The sequence below is a fragment of the Mangifera indica genome, chromosome 3 (genome assembly GCF_011075055.1).
Source record: "Mangifera indica cultivar Alphonso chromosome 3, CATAS_Mindica_2.1, whole genome shotgun sequence".
In the NCBI taxonomy this organism is placed as follows: Eukaryota; Viridiplantae; Streptophyta; class Magnoliopsida; order Sapindales; family Anacardiaceae; genus Mangifera; species Mangifera indica.
The window spans coordinates 3604799-3632627 of record NC_058139.1 but is presented as its reverse complement, the minus strand read 5'-3'; the positions used below and the strand labels follow the sequence as shown (position 1 = coordinate 3632627).

Sequence of the window (27829 nt, the reverse complement as noted above, 5' to 3'; positions counted from 1 at the left end):
TTATAGACAAATAGCCTAACGGATAAGCATCAGCCAATTTGCAAGGCAAGGCTATTTTTTCCATCTCTTTTTGACCACACTACTCTATCACCAATCATGCAACAACCTCATCAAAACTCTCCACGTGGCTTTTCCTCACTTTCTAAAGCCTTAAACGGTCGGATTAAACGTGGCATACAATAAACTATTCTGTAACTGATACACCATAGTTTACCCTAAAAAATTATTTAGTTTATTAGGCTTGTCAACTTTGGAGTTATATAGAAGAAGAACAGGAAGAGAAAGGGAGAGAGAGAGAGAGAGAGAGAGATTGAGAATAGTGGCGATGGCGAGTTTGCGTTTGAGGAGACAAGAGAGTAGTCCACGGCAGCAGGATAGTCCGAGGAGTCCGGAGGCGGAGCTGGGGATGAAAGTGGAGGATCTGTGGGACGTGCTGGAGCCACAGTTGAGTCCTACTGAGAAGCTTAATGCTTGTTTTGAGGGCATCCCTGTCTCTGCCTTTCCTCTTGCACCTTCCTCTCAATGTAAATTTTTTATTTTTTCATATGGGTTTGTTTGTTTACCTTTGTTGAATTTGCTATTGATTATTGGATGTAAAATATGATTAATTTGCATACACTTCCTTGATCATAGATGGATGGATGCCTTTGTTGACTTTTAAGTAGCCCTCTTTTGATGGCTCCGTCTTCATAGTCATAATTGGATTGCATTAGTTTTGTTGAGATCATATTCATGAGTATAAAAAAGACAAATTGGTAAGAGGTTCTGTTTCTTGAAATTAAAAAAAAAAAATTCTTCCCTCTTCTGTTGCCACAGCGTGATTGACATTAGACGGCATTCGGTGGTAGTTGGATGTAAGCCCTTATAGAATTAGATGATATTCATTAATAGGAAAAATATATATATATGAGTTTGGTGATGAGCGGTTCTGTTTCTTGAAATCACAATTCTTCCCTTCCCTTTTGCGCAAGGGATGATTAGATAATTTAGATTTATGTTTTCTTGTACATTTGTGCTGCTTTTGAATATGATCTTTAAGTAATGATTTTTACCTTGTTTATCATTTTTTCTATTTTGTCTTTATTGGTCTGATGTTTATAGATTGTTACATGCAGTGATTGAGATAAAATCAGACACAAGTCTAGCTGAAGCTGTTGAAATACTGGGCCAGAACAAAATTCTTAGTGCACCTGTTGTAGATGTTAATGCATCAGAGGATGCAAGTTGGATGGATAGATACATTGGAATTGTTGAGTTTGCTGGAATTGTCGTGTGGATTTTGCATCAGGTCTGATTGCTGTCTGGCTGTGTCACTGAAAACTGGTGTGGTTTGAAATTCAGTTATCCTGCGTGTGATATGATTGTTGAGTATTGTTATTGTTCTAATAATATCAAACATTAATTACCGTTAAAAGTAATGGAACAAAAATCTTACATCATTAAGGAATGCTGGCTAATCTGGATTTTCAAAAAGATGGTGATTCTTTGGCATAGTGTTTTTCTGACTTGGTCAGGGAACTGAAAACAAAATGTTGTCTCTTTTTGACAGACAGAACCTCCTTCTCCTAGGAGTCCAAATACCCCTACTGCTTTTTCTGTTGCAGTGAATGGCAGAAGCAAGGCTGTTGAACTTGAGAATTTAGGTCCTGAATCTGCTGCAATGACTTCTGGAAACTTTTTTGAAGCTTTGACTACTTCTGACTTATATAAGAACACAAAGGTCATAATTCCAACTTCAATTGCAAAATAAACTTCATTCCTCATAACTTTCATAGTTTTGCTTAAAAAATCTGTGGCAGATATTAACTTCTCAGTTTATAGGTTGGGGATATCTCAGGGTCATTCCGGTGGGCCCCATTCCTTGCATTGCAAAGCTCCAACTCCTTCTTGACTATGCTTTTGTTGCTTTCAAAGTACAAAATGAAGAGCATTCCTGTGGTTGATTTGGATGGCGGGAAGGTTAATAACATAATCACCCAATCTTCAGTTGTTCACATGTTAGCAGAGTGTGCTGGTCTTCAATGGTTTGAAAGCTGGGGAACGAAAAAACTTTCAGAAATCGGTCTTCCTGTGATGCCAGCTAAGCAAATTATCAAGGTGTGTGAGCCCAGTTAATTCAAGCAAAGTTGATTCCTTAACATGTCCTAACTTTTAATTGGTCTTTCTCAAATACTTGCTTAATTTGTTTTAGGTGTATGAGGATGAGCCTGTGCTCCAGGCATTTAAGCTGATGCGGACAAAGAGAATTGGAGGCATACCTGTTGTTGAAAGTGGTGGTAACAAGGCAATTGGAAATATAAGCCTAAGAGATGCTCAGTTCCTTTTAACTGCACCCGAGATCTACATTGATTATAGGTCTGTAACCAGAATTGTGCTTGGTTTTTGGTTGAGGTGATGAAATAACTGATACAAATTTATGTTATTCCACAGATCCATCACAGCAAAGAACTTCCTAACTGCAGTGAAAAACTACTTGGAAAAGCATCACAACGACTCACCACTAGTAAGTGGCATGATTACATGCAAAAGCGACTGCACTATGAAAGAACTGATTCAGCTTCTTGATTCCAAAAAAATCCACCGAATTTATATTGTTGATGATGATGGGAGTTTGGAAGGGGTGATTACACTAAGAGACATTATCTCAAGGCTAGTACATGAGCCCCATGGTTACTTTGGGGATTTTTTCGATGGTGTTTTGCCATTGCCTGCTAACAGCAGGGTTTAGAGGTAACAAGAATTTTCCTTGTAACTTCTCCAAAAGCTAACACCCTTTTTCCTCTAAGCAACCTTTGCTTTTTTTTTTTTTTTTCCTTTCTGTTGGTGGTGTGTTGGGGAAGTGGTTGGGTAAGTATGACTGTAACATAGGTGATGCCCATGTAATTAATATTTATCTTGTTTGGCAGAGTTAAACTTTCTGTATATGTTGCTGTATCCAGTCCATGTGAGCCCATGTGTGGAATATTCTAATAATCGCCACCCCACTTTTAGTTTGACCTGAGAGCAAATAAAACTTGCTATTAGTCTTTTTTGTACTAGTGTTTCTTGAATTTTCGTTTGCTAAACACTGGAATGGAAAATTCTCTGGTCCTGTGCCATACTTTACATCATAGATTCTTGACAGTTATTTATAACTGATGTTCAAATATAAATTCAATGGCACCCTGAAGATCCTTTTAGCCGTTTTACTACCTTAAAATTTTCAAGGATGAGCGTTGAAAAGCTGTGATGACCACTTGCATTGAGGACTCCAATGCAGTTTAGCAACTGGGTATAATTAAAGAAAGGTCTTTCAATGGTAAGTTGATGCGGTTTCACCATAAAACACAGCAGGAGTTGGGGTTTTTGAGGCACCAACATAAAAAGGTGGGAGCAGCTGAGTATATTGGGGATTTATGCAGCCTCCAGGCCATTTTGTTAGTGCAGTATGTGCATCTCCTCAAATACTGCGTGGAAACAAGATTATATGATCTAGTTGGAATGGATTGGATGGTTCTATTTGGAGGGATTTGGGAAGAGTCTCGGTACAAGTTTGTTCTCCAATAAGAGACGCAAAGCTAGCCTTTCCCACCATCCATTTCACTTAAAGACAAATTACTTCGATCACAGCAACAATATATCGTTTATCCCAATGTCCCATAAGCTTTCGCTGTTCGAAAAACTGTTCTGCTGCCAAATCTGCCTGCAAAGCTCACACATGTGAATTGAGAACTGGATTTTTAACACTAACATAATGTAATTGGATGATTTTAAATGAATTATTAGGTAAATAAAATTAGATGTACAAGCCATTATTCCAATCAAATCGTTAGATATAACCATGCTATAACATTCTCTGAAACATGGGGCTTACAGGATAGAATCTGCAAGATTGTTTGTGTATCTGCCATCAGCATGTGGTTCTGCCAACCAATAATAAGCTCTGCTTGTCTTGAGGTTCCGGTGCTAAATTGAGCAAGATTTAATGTCTGTAAGGAACTGATACGGACAAGAATTAATTAACTGCCCAGTCTCAAACACTAACAGGGCGGTCTGGTAAGTTTTTATATCTATGGCTCATCAAACAGATTTTACAACATAAAATGTGTTTTTATAAGCTATTAAACCAGTGAAACTCGAAAAAATTCACAACTTTTAGACTCAAAGCCTAGGAACTAAGATAAGACTGTACTTCGATTTTGATTTTCAATGACCACACATGGCAAGATTTTGGTCACACATAGTTTATTATTATGCAGTCTGTGCTCCAGTTGCTGGGGAACACCATGCCCCTCTGGCACACTTCACTGACTTCGGGCAAGAGACAAATCGACAATATAGATTGTGATATTATTATTATCACAATCCATGATACCAGTTTTTTTTTTAAAGAAAATGAGGAAACGTCAGTTGAGCAAGCTACCCAATTCTCTCAGCAAGTTGGCTTGATCTTTACACCTAATATGGCCAAACCCAAATCAAATGCATAAGCGTGTAGCTGAATACATGCTTGCATCCTATGTGTGAGAAAGTTATGACAAGGATACCAAGATAATTGAGTTGAACCTCACTTTGCTAAATCTTTTTACTTGCGCCCATTTAACTGCAACACCATAAATATCCATTAAATTATTCAGAGAATTCTCAAGCGGCATAACTTTGAAGAATATATGTAAGTTTGTGGAAGCTCAAAACACTTCTCATAGCAGTTAGAGCTTTCCAAGATCAATAACATAACTTGAATAGAACTTAGCATGCATGACACCACAGGATATGGATAATACAAGTAACCTAAGTAACAGTCATAAATCCTAAAAATTTTCTGACATTAAACTGTTAACGAAGTATAAATTTCCGATATTCATGTTGGCATCAAATAAGGTTTTGAAATTCCCCGTGTTTGAAACAAGCCCTGTCAATTATGGGGCTGTGAAGTTGGATTTTCCATTTAATCTCTAACAAGTATGTCTATATGTCTAATGAACAAAACTTAGGAAGGAATACAGCAAGTACTCAAATTATTTAAGATGTGACTTATACACTAACCATGTAAAGGATACAAAATTGCCCATTTGCACAAAATTGAACTAAATAGAGGTTAAATCTATGCGGGTAATGAAGCAGTGTTAAGCACGCTTAGATAAAACTGCCATGCCACTAGCATTCCAAACATTAATAAAGCAAAATGTCCAACATGCTACAGTCATCTTAATTATTTGGGTTTTTGACACTTGACCCACAACCTTGAAAAGCTAAACTAATATTCCAACACATTGAATTCTGCGAATGATGAAATATCAACATTGAGTCTAAGCACAGTATTCAGCGGAAGACTACCAATTTGATCCAACCATTCAACATTATTTCTTAAGTTAAATTCAAATAGCTGAAAATGAACTTCCTACCATGGTCAGCAGGAATGATGCAGCAGTATTTAAGCAACTTTTCTACCAATTCAGTACCACAAATGCCCATTTGATTTTAAGGAATAGATTATCTACAAGCTTTCCGGGAAGTTTTCGTACAAGAAGAAATTTTGGGAGAAAGAACAATTTCTCACAATAGAATAACATACAGAGAATACTCTATTCAATGAGTGAAGAGACAAAATTCCATCACAGCACATTATTGCAAGTTGTAGGGTGTTCCATTTTGCAGTCTGACATGCTTATACATCTTCCAACATCCCCTCTCCTAGGCACACAGGTGCACAAAAACACACACTCACATCCTACGAATTCAGACAATTACAAAGAGATAAATATAAAAGTGTGGCCATAGAAATACTAGATACTGATGGCAATTCCTGAAAGTAAAGTATGTAAGCCATTACAAGATCCATGAATACAGAACTACAGTCTATAACACATGTACAAAACTTAATACAGTATATAGAGTTTGCAAGGTTAACCCAAAAAAAAAAAAGAAGCCTTTGTTTATAACATTAACACCAACATAAAAAGCATATAATCAGGATACATTTAACGGGTACACTCTGCAGCAGCTAGTCCTTGACAAGCATGAGCTTACCTGTTACAAGAGCCCTGAATCTTATGTACTCTTTCTTCTCAGATGATGAAGAACACCTGGTGATCCTTCAAATAAATCCAATAAATAAGTCTCTAAATCCTCTGGTGTGTACTTTATGTATTTCCCAGCATGCCTTCCACTCTCTAGCTGACCCTTAAACCTTCCCATAAATGAGCGGTAAGCCGGAATCACTTTCTCTGATATTGAAAGCCTAAGTTCTTCACGAAGTTGTGGATCTGGGACCTTCCAAGCTGTCTGAACCCTATATATTTCTTCAAAACACAAATTGAAGCTTTTAAATCTCTCCTTCAAGGCCACCTTAGAGGCATTACTGGAGCCCCCACCAATTCCTTCATCCTTCAAACAAGACAAGGCCCTGCTCCAAGAAGCCCTTAGATAACTTGTAGCATACTGGCGCACCTGACCACGCCTTTTGCGAACCCAATTATCCCCCAAATGCTTCCTGAGCTCAGAATCCTTCACTCTCTGCACTATGTACAGAATATTATTCATCAAAAATATATACTGCATGGCACTATCATCATATAGTTTAGATTTCTCCTCAATATTTAATTCCAAAGACATCAACAATAATAACAATCGGCGTGCAGTCAGGGACATATTCTCCTTATTATCACCATCAGCTCCATTTTCATCATTTTCCAACAGATGATTGAGAGTCTCACTATAATCCACAAGCAGTTTCACATAATTCATTACATAACGTGTAAGCGGATGAATCTCTCCACCCTGCATAGGCTTCTTGGAAGTTTCACTTTGCACGGCATTCTCAAACTCTGCCAAGGTCCCTTTGGCAGCCTCCCCCAATCCATTTAAAACCCCAATAACCTCACTACAAACGAATTCATCAGTAACCATCACCTGCAAGTCTGGCAAAACACTAGCCAAAGCATCATACATATCCAAAATCCTAAACAACTTCTCAGATGACCTTTTTCCTATGGCCACAGCCTCAGCGAAATTCAACAACTGCATCGCACACCCTTTGACAGTTTCATTAAAACAAACCTCTTTTGTGGATTCGTACTGGTTAAAAATATTATCACAAAGCCTCTTTTCACCGCTCAGAAGAACCCTAACCAAGATTTTAATAGCTTGTATCCACTTCTTCATCTTCTCATCCAAAGAACTCCACTCAATCTTCTGCACTTCTTCAATACTTAATTTCTCAACACCAAGAATAACCAAACACTCATCCAATGCGTCACGCCTAACATTACTGTAAGCCTGAACACACTCTTTCTCATAACCCGACCTGAACATTCTATCAGCAATCTCTCTCAATTCCACAAGTGCATCAGCATTAATCAAATCCACGCACACGTCATCGCCTAAACTCGCCCCTCTCTCGTGAAACCTCAGACTCCCATCACCAACTTCTCCGAAATTCCCAAACTCCTCATCGATTTCCCCATCATTCGCAGCAAAAGACAGCAAAACCCTCTTAATCGATCCGTACAAACGATCTGCATCAAGAGGAATCGTGTTCCGGATCAACATATGACGAAACTCGTCCTCCAAATGCGACATAGCAATCTGGATCACGCTCTCCGCCCGGTCTATCATGCCGTTACCGTTTCGAACAGATAACTCATCCATCATTTGCAAAATCTCATCAACGGCTTCGAGATATTCGGCTGCATCGTCCGGAGAATCCTCCCAGTTGGAGTTACAGTCCCAACGGAGAATAAACTTCTCCGCCGATTCAAACCGGTGGGGACCACTGGACTCGTTTCTGACCAAATCCCCGATGTTCGACAGCCGATTATCAAAGCTCGAGAAGATTAAAAGCATGTCTTCACGAACTTCTTTAGGAGTGTTGAGGCTGTTGACGATCTGCTGAGCCGTCGCCAGGACCCGGTCTTCCCCGCCTGTGAGTATATTAGTTGTGGTGGTGGCCGCCATATAATTCTAGGATATGCAACAATATACCACGCTAAGCCTTCCAAACAAAAGAAAAAGAAAGAGAGAATTCGTTACCCTAATGGAAACTGAAATCGAAGAATCAGGGATTTAATTCAGGAAACAAAATAAGAATAAAAAATAGATTTCGGACAATTTCCCAAAGAGAAACGAAAAAAGAAAAAAAAAAAAAAACCCCCGAACAACGTTGTGGCCGGCAGGCAGGCTTGATGCTAAAGCGAGAAAGGCAAAAGAAAAAGAGAGGGGATAGATAGCAGCGTAGACGTCCGTATACTGCAGTCTTGTGTTGTGCTTGTGTAATGCTGTACAGAGAGGGTTTTTCTGGTTTTCATAATACTTTTTTTTTTTTTTGGGCATTAGTTGACTTGACTTTTTCTATCCCATTTTAATTTATTTATATTAATTTTAATTAGATTTTTTAAAAAAAATAAATTAAAATAATTTTTTAATTAGATAAACAATTTTTCCTTCATTTTTATTTATTATACAAATATAAAAAGTTTTTGAGTTAATAACCATTTTAGCCCCATCTCTACCGCCACCATCTAGGAAAAATAATTTCATCTAAAATTTAAAATAAAATAAATTTTACATCAAAATTACTTTAATCCATATAAACATTTAATTATATTATATGTTATTTAATTTTTAAAATTAAAACTGAATTTTTAAATTTTATTGTATGAAATCAATCCTTTAATATTAATCAGTTATATATGAATGATTTATTTATTTTCAAATATATATTAAAATTTATAAGAAATTGAATAAAATAAAATTATCTTAAGTTTAAACAAAACATTAAACAAGTTAGTGTGATATATGGGTAATTTTGATAAAAGTTTTTTTATTATATTTGTATAAATAATAAAAATTAAATTAAAATTATTTAATCTAATTAAAAAAATTAAGCAGCCACTTGTTATATTACTATTTAAATAAGATCAAAATTTACAATTGTTCTTGTGAATGTCAACTTGCCCATGTTGAGCAATGATGACGTACACCCTGGAACCATAGAAAATAAAATTAGGTGTTAGACGTGATGGATTTGATTTGATTTGATTTCCCAAACCTATTGGTCTTGCCTAACTTTGGAAATCATCAAATTCAATTGGTATGAAACTTAATTTAATTATTTATGTGCAGTGTGAGAAAGTGTTGTAATTTCAAGTCAGATTTGTGGAATATTGAGTCAAGACAAATTGATATGATTAGTTGAAGCTGCAAATGCAATAATGTCCTTTCTGTAAGAAGCTTTGAATGAGTCTATTTGATAACCACAACTGACGGAGCCATCAACTTCAGAAGAAGCCTTTTGCAGAACATTTAAAGAAAGGGTCTCTAATACCATGTGCCTGAATCTAAATGGCATTTAGAATTCTTTGGCAATAGACAAATTACCCGTTTGGGAAGGGTCTCATTTTACCAAAGCAACAAGCATTCTAAGGGGAAAAAAGTTTGAACACGTCAAAATTTGACTAGCATTTCAGTTAGTTCTTAAGCTAGCAAACAGAAATCTATGGAAAAAGAATGAAGGGTCAGACAAGTTTAACTACCGTTTCATTCTCTAGGAAATACTTGGATACGTCATTGTGAAAGACCTACTTTTTTCCCATGGAAAAGAAAGGCTAATTTGAATGGAATAAAATTCTCCATTGGCATCATCCTGAGCCAATCATAATTAGATACTCACCATCAGCCATGAGTGCATCAATGTGCTCTGATTACCTGTCAATTCAGTTGAAGGCTCTTCGAAAGGATAGCACTAGACTTTTTCTTTTTGATATGAAGGCCGCAACCTTCAATCTGCAATATGACACTGTTGCACGAGCATAGGCTAAATAAAAGAAAAGCAAATTTTTGCTTGCACCTTCATGGTGCTGCTGCTACGGATATGATTTCTCTATGGCATTCCAGGAAAATATCTAATCATCAACATCAAGTAAAAATGGGATGTGCTTCAGTAATAGATACCCAGGTGTCAATATGTCATGTGAATTTTCATTTCATTGCATTCTTAAGCCAGTATGAAACTAATAAATTCACAATTCTCAGCAACATATGCATCAACGGAAAAGAAAAGGTAACAAACATCGATTTTTCTTTTTTTTTTTGTTTGCCTTCACAGTTTCAACAGTTGTGTATCTAATCTTCCTTGAATAAAAGAGTGAGAGTAAGCCATCATATGCCCAAAAATATACCCATTTCTAATATCTACTTCTTTGAGTAGTCCATGACTGACACTTCAAATTTGACCCTTTTTGTTAGCTCAGAACATTGCTCTATAGACAAATTTGTAGGAAAAACCATAAGAAATCTAACACATTGAAAAATGGAGAAAACTCTCTTTATTTACATCAGTTGATCATTTTTATTCCCACTTCATACAAGAAAAACATGGCAAACTTTATGCAGGATTTCTTATAAGTTGGACCAGTGAGGTAACACATTGGTTCCTGGTTGGCAGATAAACCAACAAGCAATAGACTGCCTAAAAAATTAATTGATGACTTCAATGATTCTTCCACAGAGCAAGAGTAACCCACCAAATGGACTTTACAGGTGCAATAGACTCTTGATCCAAACCACACCTTTCAATGTGAATAACGCCAGTTAACTATACCGTATTGGTTTCTTTTGGTAGATGTCCATTAGATGTTTCACCCTAACAAGAACAATAAATGGTAGTTAGATAAACCAAAAGGTAGAGAAACACTCTCTGCAGTTAGAAACACATATAGGGAATGACAGTGCAACACCATGTTAGACAACTGGTCTCTTATGCAGTACATGGATCTCAGCATTGTATCTAAAGTATCTTTGGCCAATCGAAACTTCACATCTGATTCTCCTGGATGAGATTTGGCATCATTTTGGAGCTGCACAAGAACATAATTACATTGTGATCTTGGTGTTTTTCGAATTATTCTTCCGAAAACTTCACTATAGAAATAATTTACTTCAACAATTTACAACTTTGGTATCAAATCGATCTAAAAAATGCCTTTTCCCACGCCTACTAAGAGTGAAATGGTAAATCTGATACCTTCAAATTGATAACAGCCACAGGGTCTGCCTCTTCTGTGGACTCCTGGTTTGCCATGTCCCATGTCATTGCTTTTAATCGAGGCAAAACAACCTGAACATAATTCATCCAATTATATCACATTACATTTTGTACCCAACCCAGCCATTATACATCATATTAGCATAACTGAATGTCTGACCTGGTCCTTTAGAACCTCTTCACGCCATTCTCTTTGAAATTTCTGCAACAAAAGCGTCAATAGTCTTTGCAATTCAGGAAGCACCTCACTTGGAAACAGCTTCTGAATCTCATCCTTGCTTATATTCTCATAAACACACCTTCGGATCAAAGTCCTGAGGCATACCAAAAGCTGCCAAACCCAAAAGATATGGTAAGTTCAATGCAACCAATTCTTGAGACAATAGTTTAGTAACAAGAATCCATCATAATCAAGTATAGTTTGATAAGGCAGTTTAATGAATTGAGTAAACAGACTGGGTCGAGGTCGGAGTCGTTTTGAAGCTGAAGGATGTCACAGAAGATGTGGCGGTCGGCAGTGTCAAGGCCAGTGTTACGGGTCCTCCATAGGGCTTGAAGAATGTACTCAACTGATTCTTTAGAGTTTGACCTAACCAGTAAGGGCAAATGACCCCATAGTGTTTGCTCCATATCTCCCTTTTCTTGGGCTCTTGCTTTGCTCTCCTCTTACCTGCCCAACTGGCCACCTTTTCCTCCAATAAATATTGAATTAGACGTATGTAGAATCAAAACAAAAACGCTAAAATGCATTTTTTCAAAAATATAGGAAACAAAAACTTGGGAAACATATAAATATGAAAATTACAGGGGTTTTTTATATATACCAAATTAAAAAATATATACAATAACAGGTATTCCTTTAAAAAAATACAGCAACTTTTTAGCATCAAACAAATGTGCAGGGTGAAAAAAACATGAACAATACCATTCTATTTCAGGTGGAAAATATACAATGTACTTAACAAAGGACAAAAAAATTATGCTTTAAGAAACAGAATTTTATCGGGCAACAATGCAGAAATATATCAAATTTACCAACAATAATCCAAAACACTGTTAAAGAGACCAAATACTGCAGAGTGAAATAATTTGAGTGCAAAGAATGAAATCCAAGTAAGAGATTTCAATTTTTTAAGATAGCTAATTGCAGGATTCCTTTGAAAATAATTGTGAAGTTTAAAGAGACTGGATAGTGCAGAGTGAAATAAGTTGAGTGCAATGATTAGTGCGGGGTTCCTTTTAAGATAGCCAAGTGCAATGAACTAAACCCTCACATTTAATATTGACAGTGTATATATATAGATAGAACACTAAGCCCAAAAAAAAACAGAGGAAGGCAACGTACAAAAACAAATACACGACAAAAAAATGTTATAGACACTAAAAAGCTCCAGGCCGAGGGAAGCCAACCCACTGCCACAAACCATTCCCTTCCAAGCAAAAACACAAAGAGGAACTGCCACAGGAGAAGCAACACCACTTCAGCAAAAAAAAAAAAAAAAAACTACTACTCTGGTTTGCTCATACTCATTGTTATAACTTCAGTTCCAGCTTAAGCTCTGGTTTTCTATCAAGAAATTTGAGGAAGTTTAAGATGCAAAAACTCCAGCTGTTTTCACTATATATTTTTCAATTCAGGAGAGGAGAAGCAACAAAACTCCAGCGAAATAACTACTATTGAGAAGCTAATTTTCAATGGCCGTTTTCATTTCAGTTATCTTTCAATTATATGCTTCACAATTTTTTTATGTCTTCTTCAAATCTGAATTTACAGGGGTTATCTTATTCTTATCCTAAGTGCATAGCAAGAATAAAAAAGTGGAAATATGGGCTGACAATATCTCATTACAACCATTCACTAAAGAGCAATGGATATCGCACCAAGCCAAAAGCATTGAAAAAGTAATAACTTAGCATCTATACAGCATCAACGGGAGAGTTCGTCTCAATCAGGGAAGACAAGATCATACCAAAGTCTGATGAAGACAAACAGTTCGATGAACTAAAGATTCGAAGACGAGATCTGGTGAGTTCGCGGAGAGTGCGCCGCGATTTCAAGCGCCGGAAGGAGACCAGTTGAGACGCCGGAGTGCAATGATATATAAGACCTGTTGCTAGAATGGGTAAAAAAATCCCTTTATCTTATACTCAATTCCCCTCCATAAAACCATGGGCATTTGCTCCGATTAAGAGTAGGGATGATAAGACAATTTTAGCGAATATTAGGAATCTTTTAGAAATTCAAAAAAAAAATAAATTATTGCAAGTTGATCCCTTCAAAAATTATATGAATTCAAGGGACGTAAATACAAATAAAGAAAAATAGATGCTTTTATAGCAATTCTCTTTGGTATCTTCTTTCTGAAATTTATGGCAATTCTCTTAAAACACTTATTTCTCGGAATTTTTTTTTTTTTGGTCAAAGAAATTTTTTTTCCAGGCTTATTAAAATTGAAATATCAAACTAAAATTTTCATGGTCAAATTTAAAGAAATATATTAATTATAGTAAATTCACTTTCCTATAATTTGTCCTAACATAACCCATTAGATAAAGCCCCATTGAGGTAACTTGATCCACTAGCCTTCATAAAAGGTTTAGAAACAATCTTTGAATTGAGCCCAAAATTTTTAGGATAAATATGTTGGAAAAACAAAAATATCCTTAATAACTTTAAATATTTTTCAACATTTTCATCTCCATTTAAAAAAATAAAAAATTAAACTTTAAATAATCATTGATGAAGAAATGCCATCAAACATGGTTGAAATGGTGTAATTAAGTATAAATCATATTATAGATTTCAGTTAAAATTACAGAATTTCAGTGCAATTTCAATCACTTATTAATACGATTATAACTCTAATTTCAATTATTATAAATACGATTATAGATTTAAAACTAATTGGAGTTAGTGTTAGAGTTTTGATTTTTTTTTTTTTCAATTAAAGAAAATGATGTAAGTGATAGATTTTTAAGTTGTTTGAAAAATATAACTTAATACAAGGTGAAAATGATATTAGTTTTATAATATTTACATATTGTAAAAACGAATAAAACTTGACTTTTAAAGAAAAGGTAAAAAAATCATTTTTCATCTTCAAAGGTAAAAACTTCGAGATTTAGCATAATTCAAATGGGAAGTAGTCATTCTCCCTTTTCTTTTCTATGGTACATGTTCTACTAATTACAAATAGGAAACCAAACAACCGAATGGGGTAATAGGTTTGAAAGCCCTTTTTCAAAAATGAAATTCCAAGCTCTTTATATGTCAAACTGAAGGAATGCAAATTCAAATCATATTTTTACTTTATTTTTATGGTATATCCGAGGAGGATAATGAATCAATACAACCAATAAGAAGGAAGAGTTTCTTAATTCTCTCAAGTTAAATCACTAATTTACCATCACCAGTAGTCACCACATGAACATATCCCATCTTTAAAATGGTGGAATCTGCTAGAATCCCTTACTACAATTTCCCGTCGCGTAACCGTAGCTATCAACTTTGCTGCATTATGACAGTCACAACAAATCCGATGGCTCTGCACAATTTGTAGCGGCATCCAATCTGGTGTATTGATCAAACCAAAAGCTATGGCCAGTTTCTCACTGTGGTACAGTAATACACGCTGTTCCCGTTCATCCACATCAGGAAGCAAAATTTTCTTCTCCGGAACATACCCATGCTTTGAAATTTCTAGCATCAAGCTATCCACTTTCTGGTAAATCTCCTTGGTCTGGACATGGTATTTATCCCCGGAATAGAAAACATGAGATTGCTTCTTGACTTCAATCCAACTGCATGCCGGAAGCATTCTTAATCCCTTTCTTCTTAAGGTTTGCACAACATTGGCCGCTTCCTTTAACTTACCACTACTGTTATATATATTTAGAAGCACAACATAATTACAAAGTTTTTCAGGTTCCATTCCATAAAGCTTCTCAGCAGCAAATTTCCCGAGCTCTAAATTCCCATGTACTCGACAAGCTGTTAGCAAGGCAGCCCACATATTTGCTGTAGGTTTAAAGGGAGAATCTCTAATTAAGGCAAAGGCTTCATCTAAAAGTCCCTCTCGACCCAATAACTCGATCATACAAGCATAATGCATTGCACGTGGCTTGATCTTGTGATCCCTACTCATTGATTGAAAAATTTCCCATCCACGTTCTGACAAGCCTGAATGGCTACAAGCAGATAACACACCAAGAAATGTCACATGGTTTGGTCTCATTCCTTCATGAAGCATTTTCTCAAACAACTCAACAGCCTCTTCTCCACGGCCGTGATTACCATATCCACCAATCAAGGCATTCCAGGAAATGACATTCTTGCAGGGCATCTTGTCGAAAACATGACGAGCATCTTCTATTCTTCCCCATTTGCTATAGAAGTCCACAAGCGCCGTGTTTGCTACTATATCTAAACCAAAACCATGACGAACTAGACCTGCATGAGCTTGCTTAGCATGTTCAACAGAAGCTAACCTTGCACAAATTCTAATGATCATAGAAAATGTAAAATGATCCATTTTAACCCCAGAATCACGCATCTCATAATACAAATCCAGAGCTTCTTCACTATAGCCATGAAGAGCATAACCTGCAATAATTGTGTTCCATGCTACTGTAATCTTCTCTGGCATCTCATCAAAAACAAATTGAGCATCTTCAATGCTTCCACATTTACTGTACATATCAATCAAAGCACAACAAACAAAAGTATCATCACCAACACCCATTTTAACAGCACAGGAATGCAACTGTTTTCCCACAGAAATGTCTCCCAACCCAGCAGATGCCCGAATCATAGTGGCAAAGGTTCTTGACCCACCATCGGAAAACTCCTCCCACATAATTAAAAACGACTCAAATGCTCCTATGTAATCTCCAGAGTCAATTTGCCCCCCAATTAGTATATTCCATGTAACCAAGTTCCTCTCAGGCATTTCATCGAACAATTTATGGGCATCAATCATCATCCCGCATTTGACATGCATAAGGAGTAACCTGTTTCTCAAATACAGATCAGGTTCAAATCCATTACTTTGAATGTAATTACATAACCTCTTCACACCTCTAATAGACCTTAAACCTATACAAGCACTCACTAAAGCATCATATGTGCTACGGCCAACATCAAAACCAACTTCCGACTCCAAAATCTCGAACAACTCAAGTGCCTCTTTATAATTTTTGTTCAACACTAGCTTCTCTATCTGACTACAAAGCCCTGCACAGGGTTTCTTCACCTGGATCTCTTGCACTTGGTTCTCTTTTAATTCCTCAATATTGACTTTATTTGGCTTGGGTCGTGGCTTTAGCCCCTGCTCCATTAAAGAACAACTAATCCTACCAAACGGAATCTTCCATTTTCTTCTATCCAACGAAAAATAATATCCAGAAAACAAGAATTTATTTTTGAAAACTTGTTTTTTATCCCAAAACGAAAAAGGAAAGCTACAACTACTTTGAATTTGATCTAATGATATATTCTGGAAACGTAAGAGTGGAAGCTCCATACTCATATTCTACAATAACAATAACTATGAACTCTCAAAGGAGTTGAGAAACCGTACCTCTGAATTGTAGTGATGATAGCTCCAAAAAAAGACGTTGAATTTCAAACTTTACTAGAATGGAATGATATAATATCATGCTTAAGAGAGTAATTATGCAGAGGGTCAGCATTGACAAATCCGCCCGAACTTGTTGAGGTTGTTGAACGATATTTTCGAGGATTTGACGAGAGACAAGGACGGAAAGTGTTCATCCACGTGACCACGTCGACACACGAAAATAATAAGGAAAGGTGATCTGGCCGATCCCCATGTTTGATCAGATTAACAGATGGGAAATTGATAAATTAATAAAATTCGATGGCCAATGCAAAGGGTAACTAGTTAAAATTGTTCATATCAAGGGAGTGTATATGAAATTAATCACCACTCCATGGCCATTTCTTCTGAACAACAAATTATGGTCGAACGAAATTGTCTTCTTCACAAATTATACCTTGTGTATAGAGCTTTTCGTCCCACATACCAAGTTTTTGCCATCAATCTCGAGCTTTTCAACGTCTTTTCATGCAAAAAAATAGGAGAAAAGATTATTATCTTATTTTTTATTACTATGGGTGTGGAGATTTACTTAAGCTTGCTCTGAAAAATGGAGATACCACGGATGTAATGTTTGGAGCTTTTTGGTTCTAATGTTTCTTTTTTCCTTTTTCAATTTGAATGAATTGATTGTGTTTTTATTGAGTTTTGTAAATATTTTCGTAATCGAATGTGATTATAATTGGTTAACACTGTCATTTGGGCACGCTCACTGTTGGTGGGACTAACTAGATTATTTTCTACGTATGATATGTGGGACACCCTCTTTACCAAAAACCTTTGATGACACTACTATGTTTGGAATAGGATGTTGGCTAGGACAACTAAGCCTGATGTGTCCTAATTGTTGGCAACGACTGCAAATATGTTCAACAATTTTTTCACCTCGCCTTTTATCAAGTACTGCAAGAAGAACAATTTGGAAATTTTCAAGAGGAACCCTTTACTATTGATGCGTTGCAGCAGGGGTATACCTTTTTTACATATACCACTCTCATGTCCCCAAAATCAACATGCATTGCCACTCTGAATTGATCCCTTGTGGAATAATTCATATAATTATTATTCTTTGTAAAAAAGTTGGTTGAATTTTTTTTAACTCAAGATTCGATCAATTTTTTAAAGATAAAATTGGATAGATCCTTATTTTTTAGCCAACCTTCTGTAAAAAATCTAGATATTTTTTTATTGGTGCAAATTTTTACCAAATGAATTATTTTGGGTTTGGGTTTTAAACATGTTTTCAGTAACCCAATCAAACATGGTATCATCAAATAACATATTATTCAAACAAGGTTGATCAACAATCGTTAAAAAACCCTGTATTTTTAAATATCAAAGTAGAAACATACTAAGTAATATGGATGCGACGTCGTTTCTTTGATAATATAAAACCTACTAGCTGTCAATCGATGCGAAGTCGCTTTTGTTATTTTTCAAAGTTTTTATATCCGCAGGCTCGCTAGTCGTTTCATTGCCTTTGCGTTTCGAAGGCATCTCGAGTCCGCCACCTCTAGTAATCGGGCATCTTTGAACCGACGTCGTTGTAATCGTTTTATTTACTAAAAATTTTGCAGGGTCGTTTCTCTCCTGAATAAGCAGAGAAGAGTTGAATGGCGCCCCACGATGTTCGCCGGCCGTTCAAAAGACCGGCAATCTCCGATCAACAGAGGCGTAGGGATCTCTCGCTGCTCCGCCAAGCACAGAACCGCCGTGACGCTCAACACCAGGCTCGTTGCTTAGCCTCCTCCGTCCTTTCCCTCCAAACCCAAACCCCTGAACCTGTACCCGAATTAGAAATTGAGCTTGTAGAAGAACCTGAATCCAAACCCGAAGAAGAATCCGAATCTCTAAAGAAAGACCTTGATGTTTGTCAGGCTTCAAAGCTTAAAGGAGCTGAAGCTCGCAAGTGGTTCGCCTCACAATTGATGCTTCCTGAATGGATGATCGACGTTCCTGATCGCTTGACCCACGACTGGTATGGTAATAATAATAGCAACAATTAATTTTGCTTTAAACATATCTCATATAAATTGACTCTGTGAATTATGTCATAAATTAAAGCAAGAAGAAGAACCTAATCTTAACAAGTGCACACTGTAGTTTTGTTATTATTGAATTTTCTAATATTCACTTAAAAAAAAATGTGATTTTGGCTTTATTGGTAGGTATGTATTGGCAAGGCCGGCTGGAAAAAGGTGTATTGTGGTTTCCTCAAACGGAACAACAGTTAGTAGGCTGCGGAATGGCTCTGTTTTGCATCATTTCCCATCTGCTTTGCCTTGTGGGGCAAGAACCCGAGATCAGTCTGGCTCTTCTCAATCCTATTGTATACTTGACTGCATTTTTCACGAGGTTTACTTTAATTTTGTTATTTCTTGCAATCTGTTTGTTTCTTGGTTTTGCCTAATGCTTGTAGTAATCTCATACTGGTTGTGGTTGTTGGGTGCAGTCCGATCAAACTTATTACGTCATTGACATGGTTTGTTGGCGGGGATACTCTCTTTATGATTGCACTGCTGAGTTCAGGTTTTTTTGGTTGAACTCCAAGCTGGCAGAGACTGGGGCCTCTGATTCTCCTTCACGTTACCATAAATTCAGATTCAGCCCTGTAGCTGTATTCAATTGTGATCCGAGTGGTCTGTATGCAGCATATACAGGAGTGGTGTCTTATGTCAAGGATGGGCTATTGTTTTATAACAAGTACGTTATTTCCCTAAGGGTGTAAATATTGTTGTGAACTAAAATTTTCTCCAGCTTGCAGTTAGTTGAGTGATACGTCTTCTGTTTTAGCAGATAAGATTTTCAAGTACAGAAGTGCTTGTAGGCACGTTTTGCTTGCTAGTATATCTCCCACTTGATTGACAGGAAAAATGCGAAGGTTATTTTAGAACTCCTGATATTATGATGAGCTGCTAGGACTGGCATTCTTCGGGGATGGTTTCATCTATAATGTTCTTGTTCTGACACCATCAACTTCATGCTTGTTATTATCATTGATTTCAAATTTTGTAGTTTTCATATTGTTGGAACTGATTAATAACTCATGTTATTTTTATCTGACATTATTTTGTATTGTTTCCCTCTCAGGCATGCTCATTATCAAACTGGAAGCACACCTCTAGCATTAGTCTGGAAGGATGAACACTGTAGTCAATATGTAATTGACACTGATGGTAAAGGAGACATTCCAAGCCAACAACAGGTTAAAGTTGCAAGCCCCACTTACCTGTGCTCCTTTATGTTTTCTTGTCCTCCACTTAAATTGTTTCATCTATGGATATCTTCTAATTTGCTTGATATAAAGCTTGACATGTATTGTTCTGTGTTGACTTTGAGTGATGGATTTCCTGAAATGTTCAAAAGATTTTATTTCTACAACACGAACCAACTGTTTTATAGCTTATGATCATGAATACACCTCAGAGTGCTGTGCAAATGTACTTTATTGGATGGACTTTGATCCTCATCAAAATAATTTAAAATTCATTTCTGTTATTAATGGTAGTACTGTCTAGAGTTGATTAATGGTTTTACGACCATAAATGTTTATCCTTTCGGACTGAATAGAATATGTTACCGTAGATAGAATCTTAAGTTATAATGTTAAGTATCAAAGGTTCATGACACTTATCATTTTATGATAAACTCATGAATTCACATGTATAGAACGTAAAATTATATTTTATTTTTATGTTGTGAGCAGCTGCTTATATTCTTTTTTCTTTTTCTTAATATCAGGTAGTTTTGGAGCTGCAAGATGATGGAAAACTATCTACATCAGATGATCCTCCTGTCGTCTTTGGCTGCTTAGATAGGGATTTCATACAGAGGGTGTGTTTCTTTGTAATCAGAATGAATGCTTGGATCTAGCATTGTCACTTTTGTTGTCTACTAATTGCACTGATATTGTGTGCCTATTTAATTCATGTGATGCTTTGATTAGGATGTTTCTAGTACTCGCTTTTCATCGTATGTTTGTCAATCACATTGATAATTGGTTTTTTTTTTTTTTAATTTCAGTCAGAGCTACATTTTGGTAGTTTTCTAAAGTTTGCTATTGGCGATGGAGGATTGAGTTTTGTGGATGGGAAGCTTGAGAAGGCTGATTTACATTATCTTGGCAAGACCAATCGAGCACGCATATTTGCAGATAGTTACTCTAAGGTCAGAACCATTCATATGTGTGACGACAATCCCCTAAAATTGTAAATGAGAGTATTAAATTGTATGATTGTGAACAATGTCTCATATTTTTGTTTGCATCCTTGGTTGGCTGGTTTACTGTGTTTCTATTTTGGCCTCCGTATGTCCAAGTTTTTTTAATGTCTATCTTAATGTTATTGTTCATGCCTTGAAATTTGCACTGCAGGTTATATTTCAGTATATGGTACGACATGTACCCCTAAAATTTGATGATCTGTTAGCTTCGGTTAGTTCATCAAATGATCAAGAAAACAAAACTTCTGATGTCGAGATGGTTGGTTGATGGAGTGCCTGTGACTACTGGTTTTTCACATAGCTTTGCCCACTAAAGCACACTAATATCACTCACTGGAGGATGGTGGTTTTGCATGGCTCTCTTGGATGGTTTATGACTTCTTTGTATCTGGCAAATGATAGCTAGGAAGTTTTGTATGATTCCAGTAAGCAGCAGGTGTATTTAATTATTGCCACCCACTGTTGATTAACTTTTCAACCCTCGGTTTATATGTTTGGTCTGTTATCTTGTTGGGTTTAGTTGTAGGCACCTTTGCTTCGCGGAGATTGTACCCTTAGCTTAGAAATATGAGATCTGCTTGATACAATATGTAGTACCTTCATTCCTGCGATTTACATCAATGGGAAATTATTTACTTTTTGTTCTTTAATAGCCTTTGTCTATGCAACTGCTATCGTTGTAGGTTAAATATTGTTTTAACCTTGTTTGACTGTTTACCTCAAAGGAAGTATAAATTAATGAGTCTTCGAAAATTTATTGATACTTAAGAAACTATGAGAGTACTGAAAGCTTTTGCTGCTGGCATTGAATTCTGTTGACTAACTTTTCATGAATGATGAAAGATTATGTTAAATTTTATTTGTTTATTGTACAAAGAAAATTTTACAAGTTGCAACCAAATTGAAATCAATAGAAGTATCAAAGGAAGAAGATTTCTGCAATTAAATTTGGATGATTTAAGATGCCAAAGTGGTCGATTCACAGCCATCGTGCACACAAGCTAAGACGTCTCTGTAGTCCCTGGAAATCGTGAAGGAATCATAAACCTTGGCATCGCTGCTCTTCTTATACTCAAATAGCAGAGAAGAATGGTTAAATGCGGTCATTTTGACAAATCCAAAATCATAATCCCGGTAAAGACTCCAGTTGGGGATGAAGTCGGTGAACTCCGATAGGTGACTCCCTCCCCCACCAACGACGACATGGATTGTCCCATTAACTGTGCCTGAATAATGGGATTTTTCTGAATTCACACATTGATTCTGCAGCACCAGAATGAAATCAAATGATAATGTAGTTAATTGTCTGAGGTTGTAATTTTTATTATCACAATCCCGGAATAAAGCTTTCTAATTGGCCATACCTGATAGATAGGGCATGACCTTTCATAATTATGGACATGGCCGTAAAATGCAATGTCCACCTTATACTTCTGCCAGAGCCTCTGCAAACTTTCCCTGCCCATGGGTTCTTCAAATGAACCTTCCTCAGCATACCACTCATTAGAGGAATACCCAAGTACACGATGAGCAGCAAAGATCAGCCAAGGTTGCTTCTGTCTGTCCACTGACGCAAGGCAATTCTCAATGAATCTATATTGTTCAGATCCCTCCCTCCAGTCATGCTCAGTATCAGCTATACAGAAGTGAAACATGCCATAATCGGTTGAATACCTGCCCCTCAAATATGTCAAACATTATAAAGGAGTGCCTAAAATGAAGATGTACATTTCTTCAGAACGCAAACCTATCTCCTACCTCACAAGAAAAATAACTGCTAAATGGGCAGAAAGCTTAGACTTGGCTAAGTGTAATGCCATAGTTTGCATTGGGCGGAAAAGGAGGCTAATATACCATATATATAGGAAGAAACATTCTTGACATGTATTAGGTTTTTATTATATTTCAATAATACTGTTCATGCTTAAGTTAGTAATGACCAATAGTTAGTAGTTGCATTACATGAGAAAATGTATGTCAGTTACCAAAACTTTGCTCTGTTCTCAGCAGGAACATAAAACGTGGTCTCTGCTGGCACACCGCATTCACCACCTGAATCTGCAGTGTCATAGAAGGATCCTGAATTTGGCCAATCACGTTCATGATTACCACTGCATAAGAAATCAAACACATTATACTTTGTCAGTGCTCTAACTTAAAAGCTTTGATCTATTTTCATAAAGACATGTTACTGATTCACATTCAAGAAAACAGACCTTCCAACCATATATGGCAAGGTTGATGCAATAGGTTCCACCTGGGCTGTGAACTGATCCCACTGAGAAATATAGCCATTTGAATATGTAAGATCTCCAATATGGAAAACTATGTCAATGTTGCTCAAGTCCCTGATGAGTTGGTCTGTAGTGTTTAGTGAACCTGGCTGATAATTACTATACTCATTCGAACCATCACGCTCAGCCTGGAAAAAATTGAAGAAGCACAAATCTTTTAAGTAACTCAGTTAACCTGTAGAAAGAGAGAAAAGGGCTTTTTTGAGTTGCTTCTTAGCAGCAAATCTTTATCAGGTCTTCCCAAGCATCCTAAGATGAATGCTACTTTATTCATTAATTAACAGACAATAGCTCAAATCATGTTGTCACCCCAAAGTTCAAAACTTTAAAAATTCAGAAATTTACTGGTACTGGTCAGTACCTTATTTTCTGCCATCAGGTTGATGTAAAAAAGCGGGGTGTTGATATTAAAAGTACAACCTATTCATGAAAGAGTGAAAGATTTAACAGTGGAGTGCTCAGTTTGGACCATTTTATACTGATCAACTGAAGATAAAGCTCTATTCAGCCACTGAATACTACCTTCAGGCTCCAACAACCAAGTAAATCTATAATTGGAACATGATTTAAAGACCACTATTTTGAAGGCAGATAGTTGAAAAAAGCCATGTTCCTATTAAAAAGTGGCCTCACAAAGAGGAAAAAAAAATACCGCATTTACAATTTTTTTTTTCTTTTGGCAGGCATGTATACACAACAAAGCCCCAGTAAACTCACCAATAAACAGAAACCACATGACAAATTTGTTAATTACAGTATTGTCTTTATTTTGATATATAAAACCAAAAAAAAAAACACACACAAGTTAGTCTGAAGAGGCTTGTCGATACTACCTTCCCCATGTCACCAAAAATTATGATACGCTGTAAAGAGTCTTGTCCAAGATATGGGTTAGATTTGAATGAATAGTACTTGCTCCAGATATAAGAGCCATTTTGTAAGTGATGACCCATCCTGTATGTATACCTGAGATACCAGCATGACAACAATAAACAAATGTCTCTCAACCTACAATATTTATACAGAAAACTATTATGAATCTTCAAGATGCATACTGAGAGTTAGGCCACAAATTTTTCAAGAAACTTGTGTGTATGAAACCAGGATCACGCCAGCCGACCGTTCGTGCAGGTGAACCTGCCAAGTAACAAGGTAACCACATTATGCAACAGGCCAGCGAAATGTACTGCTGCAACAAGTGAAAAATTACCAATCATCATGTATAGAGCTAGTCCTAGGAGATGGCTGCAAATCAGTTGCATGAAAGCCTTGACAATGAGACTATAAAAAATGACACCTATGATATCACTTACCACACATGTCATTCCGAAAATATGTTAATGTCCCAGCTGGTGACTGAGTCTGTACATCTCCCTTCAAACCCCATTCAACCAATGGAACAGCTTCATGGATGTCATAGCCACTAGTCCAGGTTACAGTCATCTATGGAAGATAGAAAACAGCATCCATATAAATAGCTACACCATGTCCAGTGAGGTGAACTACACAGGATATATAATTGCTCATAAAGCAAATCTAATGATAGTAAAATTTATGCTCAAACATAGAACTTTTGATTAGTGACAGATCTAATTTAGCAAAGTCTGGCTACATGATTTAGGAAAATAAATATCTTTGAAAGCAGCATGAGGCATCTTCCGGAAGTAAAATGAGAGATCATGAACAAGCAAATATAGAGCTTCACAAAACTGAGAATTCTAGACTTAAGTGATATCATAGAAACTTTGGAGAGCTTGGGACATACTAACAATTTACTTCACCAGCAATCATTAATGAAAGAAAACGTCACAAAACAATGATAGCTCATGTCAATAGAAACCTACTTACCTCATCCCACAGCTTGCCATTAGCAAGGCGTGGATAAAGAGGTGCATTTGGGTTGGCAAAAGAAATGAAATTTGAAACTGCCACTAGTTTAGGCTGCAAAACCCAAGAACAGAATTAGCCCACTTGGAGCTAAACAAAATATTATGAAGAAAAAAATGAAGAATGAATAAAGGATTTAAGATGAATCAAGGCAATGTATTAATACATGTAAGAAAATCTATGTTGAGGAAGAATGGGCATAGAGACATGTGAACTCACATTTGACAACCCGCCTGAAAATAGTGCGAAAGAGAAATCTGCACGCTGATTTATAAGCAGAAACTGCAAAGAAGCTTTGCCAGTCTTCGAATAGCTTGCATTTGAATCATTTGCATACTTGTACTGGAACAAAAGGACCCAACATCATATTGACTCTTTCATAACTGACTTTTTAAAGTGAAATCACAAGCTCCAATGTACACACCTTTATTGGAGCTGAGCAGATGTACGGTGTCTGTTCTTTTGGGTCATTTACTGGTGGACATGTTGATGAGCTGCATACCAAAATAAAAGTTTTCTAAGAACTGAAACATTAATAATTAGAAGCTCCTAATCATATTATATCAAAGAGCATTGATTTGGTGATGTATAATAATCAGAAACTTGGTTGGTTGAAAGATTTTTCTTGTAAAAGGTTAACTAAATAAGATCAGTCTCGATTCTAATTACAAATATTCATGAGACACAAATATCAAATATCTAAAAATTTGGGTCAAAGAAAATCCTTCCTGAATGCAATTTGATTATAAGGAAATGAAATTCGGAAGATCTTCCCTTGATTATTAACTCTTATCTAATCTCATTCTCGATTCATTCCATGGGATGATGAGTCACTAAAAAATGCAAAAGGATCCTATTTTCCAAGATGCTAGACTATATGTAAATATTACAAATCCAAAAAGTAAAAGGTCAATGTTAAATGATGAATAGTCTTAAGACACTTAATCCCATAGAAGTTAACGGTTTTTCTTAGATAAATCAAACTTAGCAGTTCATAGTGAGACTATAAGGACCTTACTTAAATTTCGCAGGAGAAAAGACTCCAACCCAATCATCTATTGATGGATTTGGGAACACAAGTTCAACAGTTACCCATTGAGTATCCTCCCCCTGCAATCATATAAATGAGAACAATAAGTAAAAATAAATAAATTACAATCAGTTCAAGGCTACAACTTTTGAATAAGTATAAAAATTTCGATCAGCTACAAGTACACTGTCATCAAGGAAACACATTCAAGGACTATTTTTCTCCAACGTTTATCCAAAAGTGATAATGAAACAAAAACAACTAAAGAAATGAACAAGATATATAAAAATGAATACCTTTAGCCCAAGAACGCCTGGGTATGCTTTAACAGTAGCAGAGTCATGGAGCGCAACCACAGTTTTATGAATAGCAATTTTGGAGAGGGGCTGTTCTCCAATTCCACTAACATGAGCCCAAGTCAAACTGATATTACAACTGACAGAGCATAAAAACACCAAGAGAAACAAAGACACCAATTTGAGCCTCTCTTCCATTTTCGCCAAGTCTCTGATACTCAAACCCCCCTTTATATAACCAGACTGAGTTAAGATTATTGATGCCAATTAATATACTCGGTATTATTCCTGCTTGACTTTAATGGATTGCGTTTCCTCTCAATTTAATATACGTAAGGAGCGTGGAGGAACGTGAACTAAACGAAAAGACAAGCAGCAAAGTTGAATCTCGATTCTAATGAAAACAAGAACAACTACCCCTCTCAGTTTGTGTTTGTGTGTACGAGAAACGACCAGTGGCTCGTTTCTGGTCGTGGGAAACCAGGTTGTGTTTGACTATTAAGAGGACTGTCTCTGAATTACATAACATGCATGGGTTAATTTAGGGATACTATTTAAAATAATTATTTTTAAAATGCCTTTCACATATGTACCCGAGAATTATTGGGACGGAAGGAATGGGTTAAAATAGTCATTTACTTTATTTTGTATACATATATAATTAATTTTTTATTATATAAATATAATATTTTTTAAATTGATTTTACCTTTAAAAAAAATATAAGATTTAAAATTGATTGAATAGGTTCACCGGCTAATAAACATCCAATTAATCAATTTTTAAAAATGAATTAGTTAACCAATTAATTTTTTTAAAATAAATTAATTGATTGAATGATTTTGTTGGTCAATCTTTTCACAGTTAAAGTCGTTCAAAACTTTCACATTTTCATCTTATTTTATCTCAGATTTTAGTTTTAATTGGATGAGTATGTGAGTTTTATATCATAATTAGATGAGTTTATGCGTGATTGAATAAGTATAAAGTTTAAGGGTATTTTAAATATTTTATATTTTAAATTATATATGTAAAATAAAAAAATAACTATACATATACATAAAGAAAATATGTTATTTTAATCAATACCCGAATTCTATCATTACCAAAAATTATGATTATTACAAATATATTTCCTTATTTAATATAAATTATTATTATTATTATTATTATTATTATTATTATTATTATTATTATTACTATTATTATTTTCAATAAAATTAATATTTTAAATTTATTTTTAATGTATTGTTATGTTTGTTTAAAAATAATAAAATAATAATTAAATATTCTTTAAAAAGTAATGTATAATTAAAGATAATTTCATGTGTATAATTTTGACTACATTCAAATTTGAATTTTTCATTTCTTATTAAAATACAATTATATTTTCCAAGATAAGTTTACATTATTAATATTTAAATAAATTCACAATAAACAATTAATAATTATTTTTTCACAT

The 27829-nt window shown here is 35.7% G+C and overlaps 6 protein-coding genes across 7 annotated transcripts; 2 read left to right on the top strand and 4 right to left on the bottom strand.

The window, feature by feature from the left end:
* Window positions 1-262: 262 nt before the first annotated feature.
* Window positions 263-3035, top strand: LOC123211910 (SNF1-related protein kinase regulatory subunit gamma-1-like). The gene is made up of 6 exons (XM_044630882.1): window positions 263-524; window positions 1116-1288; window positions 1550-1720; window positions 1822-2097; window positions 2192-2355; window positions 2431-3035. Exons 1-6 carry the CDS (start codon window positions 326-328, stop codon window positions 2726-2728), a joined length of 1281 nt encoding a protein of 426 aa, XP_044486817.1. The 5' UTR covers window positions 263-325; the 3' UTR covers window positions 2729-3035.
* Window positions 3036-5438: 2403 nt separating this feature from the next.
* Window positions 5439-8302, bottom strand: LOC123211780 (exocyst complex component EXO70B1-like). Its single transcript, XM_044630670.1, has 2 exons — window positions 6010-8302; window positions 5439-5710 (listed from the first exon to the last, which is right to left on the bottom strand). Exon 1 carries the CDS (start codon window positions 7933-7935, stop codon window positions 6031-6033), a length of 1905 nt encoding a protein of 634 aa, XP_044486605.1. The 5' UTR covers window positions 7936-8302; the 3' UTR covers window positions 5439-5710; window positions 6010-6030.
* Window positions 8303-10289: 1987 nt separating this feature from the next.
* On the bottom strand, window positions 10290-13198 carry LOC123210104 (COMM domain-containing protein 9-like). Of its 2 annotated transcripts, none has more exons than XM_044628307.1 (6): window positions 12994-13198; window positions 11480-11701; window positions 11184-11354; window positions 11003-11095; window positions 10716-10835; window positions 10290-10621 (listed from the first exon to the last, which is right to left on the bottom strand). In XM_044628307.1, the coding sequence occupies exons 2-6, from the start codon at window positions 11651-11653 to the stop codon at window positions 10574-10576; spliced, it is 606 nt and encodes a 201-aa protein (XP_044484242.1). In that variant the 5' UTR covers window positions 11654-11701; window positions 12994-13198; the 3' UTR covers window positions 10290-10573. The 2 variants fall into 2 exon arrangements, with proteins under 2 accessions (XP_044484242.1, XP_044484241.1); XM_044628306.1 differs by having other exon boundaries at window positions 11480-11709; window positions 12994-13196.
* Window positions 13199-14308: 1110 nt separating this feature from the next.
* LOC123212411 (pentatricopeptide repeat-containing protein At5g50390, chloroplastic) lies at window positions 14309-17175 on the bottom strand. Its single transcript, XM_044631535.1, has one exon. The coding sequence runs from the start codon at window positions 16549-16551 to the stop codon at window positions 14431-14433; it is 2121 nt and encodes a 706-aa protein (XP_044487470.1). The 5' UTR covers window positions 16552-17175; the 3' UTR covers window positions 14309-14430.
* A 906-nt stretch (window positions 17176-18081) lies between these two features.
* On the top strand, window positions 18082-21512 carry LOC123211841 (snurportin-1). Its single transcript, XM_044630766.1, has 7 exons — window positions 18082-18619; window positions 18810-18996; window positions 19094-19344; window positions 19732-19846; window positions 20383-20475; window positions 20665-20808; window positions 21014-21512. Exons 1-7 carry the CDS (start codon window positions 18255-18257, stop codon window positions 21128-21130), a joined length of 1272 nt encoding a protein of 423 aa, XP_044486701.1. The 5' UTR covers window positions 18082-18254; the 3' UTR covers window positions 21131-21512.
* A 128-nt stretch (window positions 21513-21640) lies between these two features.
* On the bottom strand, window positions 21641-26896 carry LOC123211838 (probable inactive purple acid phosphatase 27). The gene is made up of 12 exons (XM_044630761.1): window positions 26370-26896; window positions 26062-26153; window positions 25468-25537; window positions 25263-25385; window positions 25005-25097; window positions 24470-24599; window positions 24212-24293; window positions 23990-24122; window positions 23079-23284; window positions 22848-22973; window positions 22227-22536; window positions 21641-22125 (listed from the first exon to the last, which is right to left on the bottom strand). Exons 1-12 carry the CDS (start codon window positions 26565-26567, stop codon window positions 21820-21822), a joined length of 1869 nt encoding a protein of 622 aa, XP_044486696.1. The 5' UTR covers window positions 26568-26896; the 3' UTR covers window positions 21641-21819.
* Window positions 26897-27829: the final 933 nt, after the last annotated feature.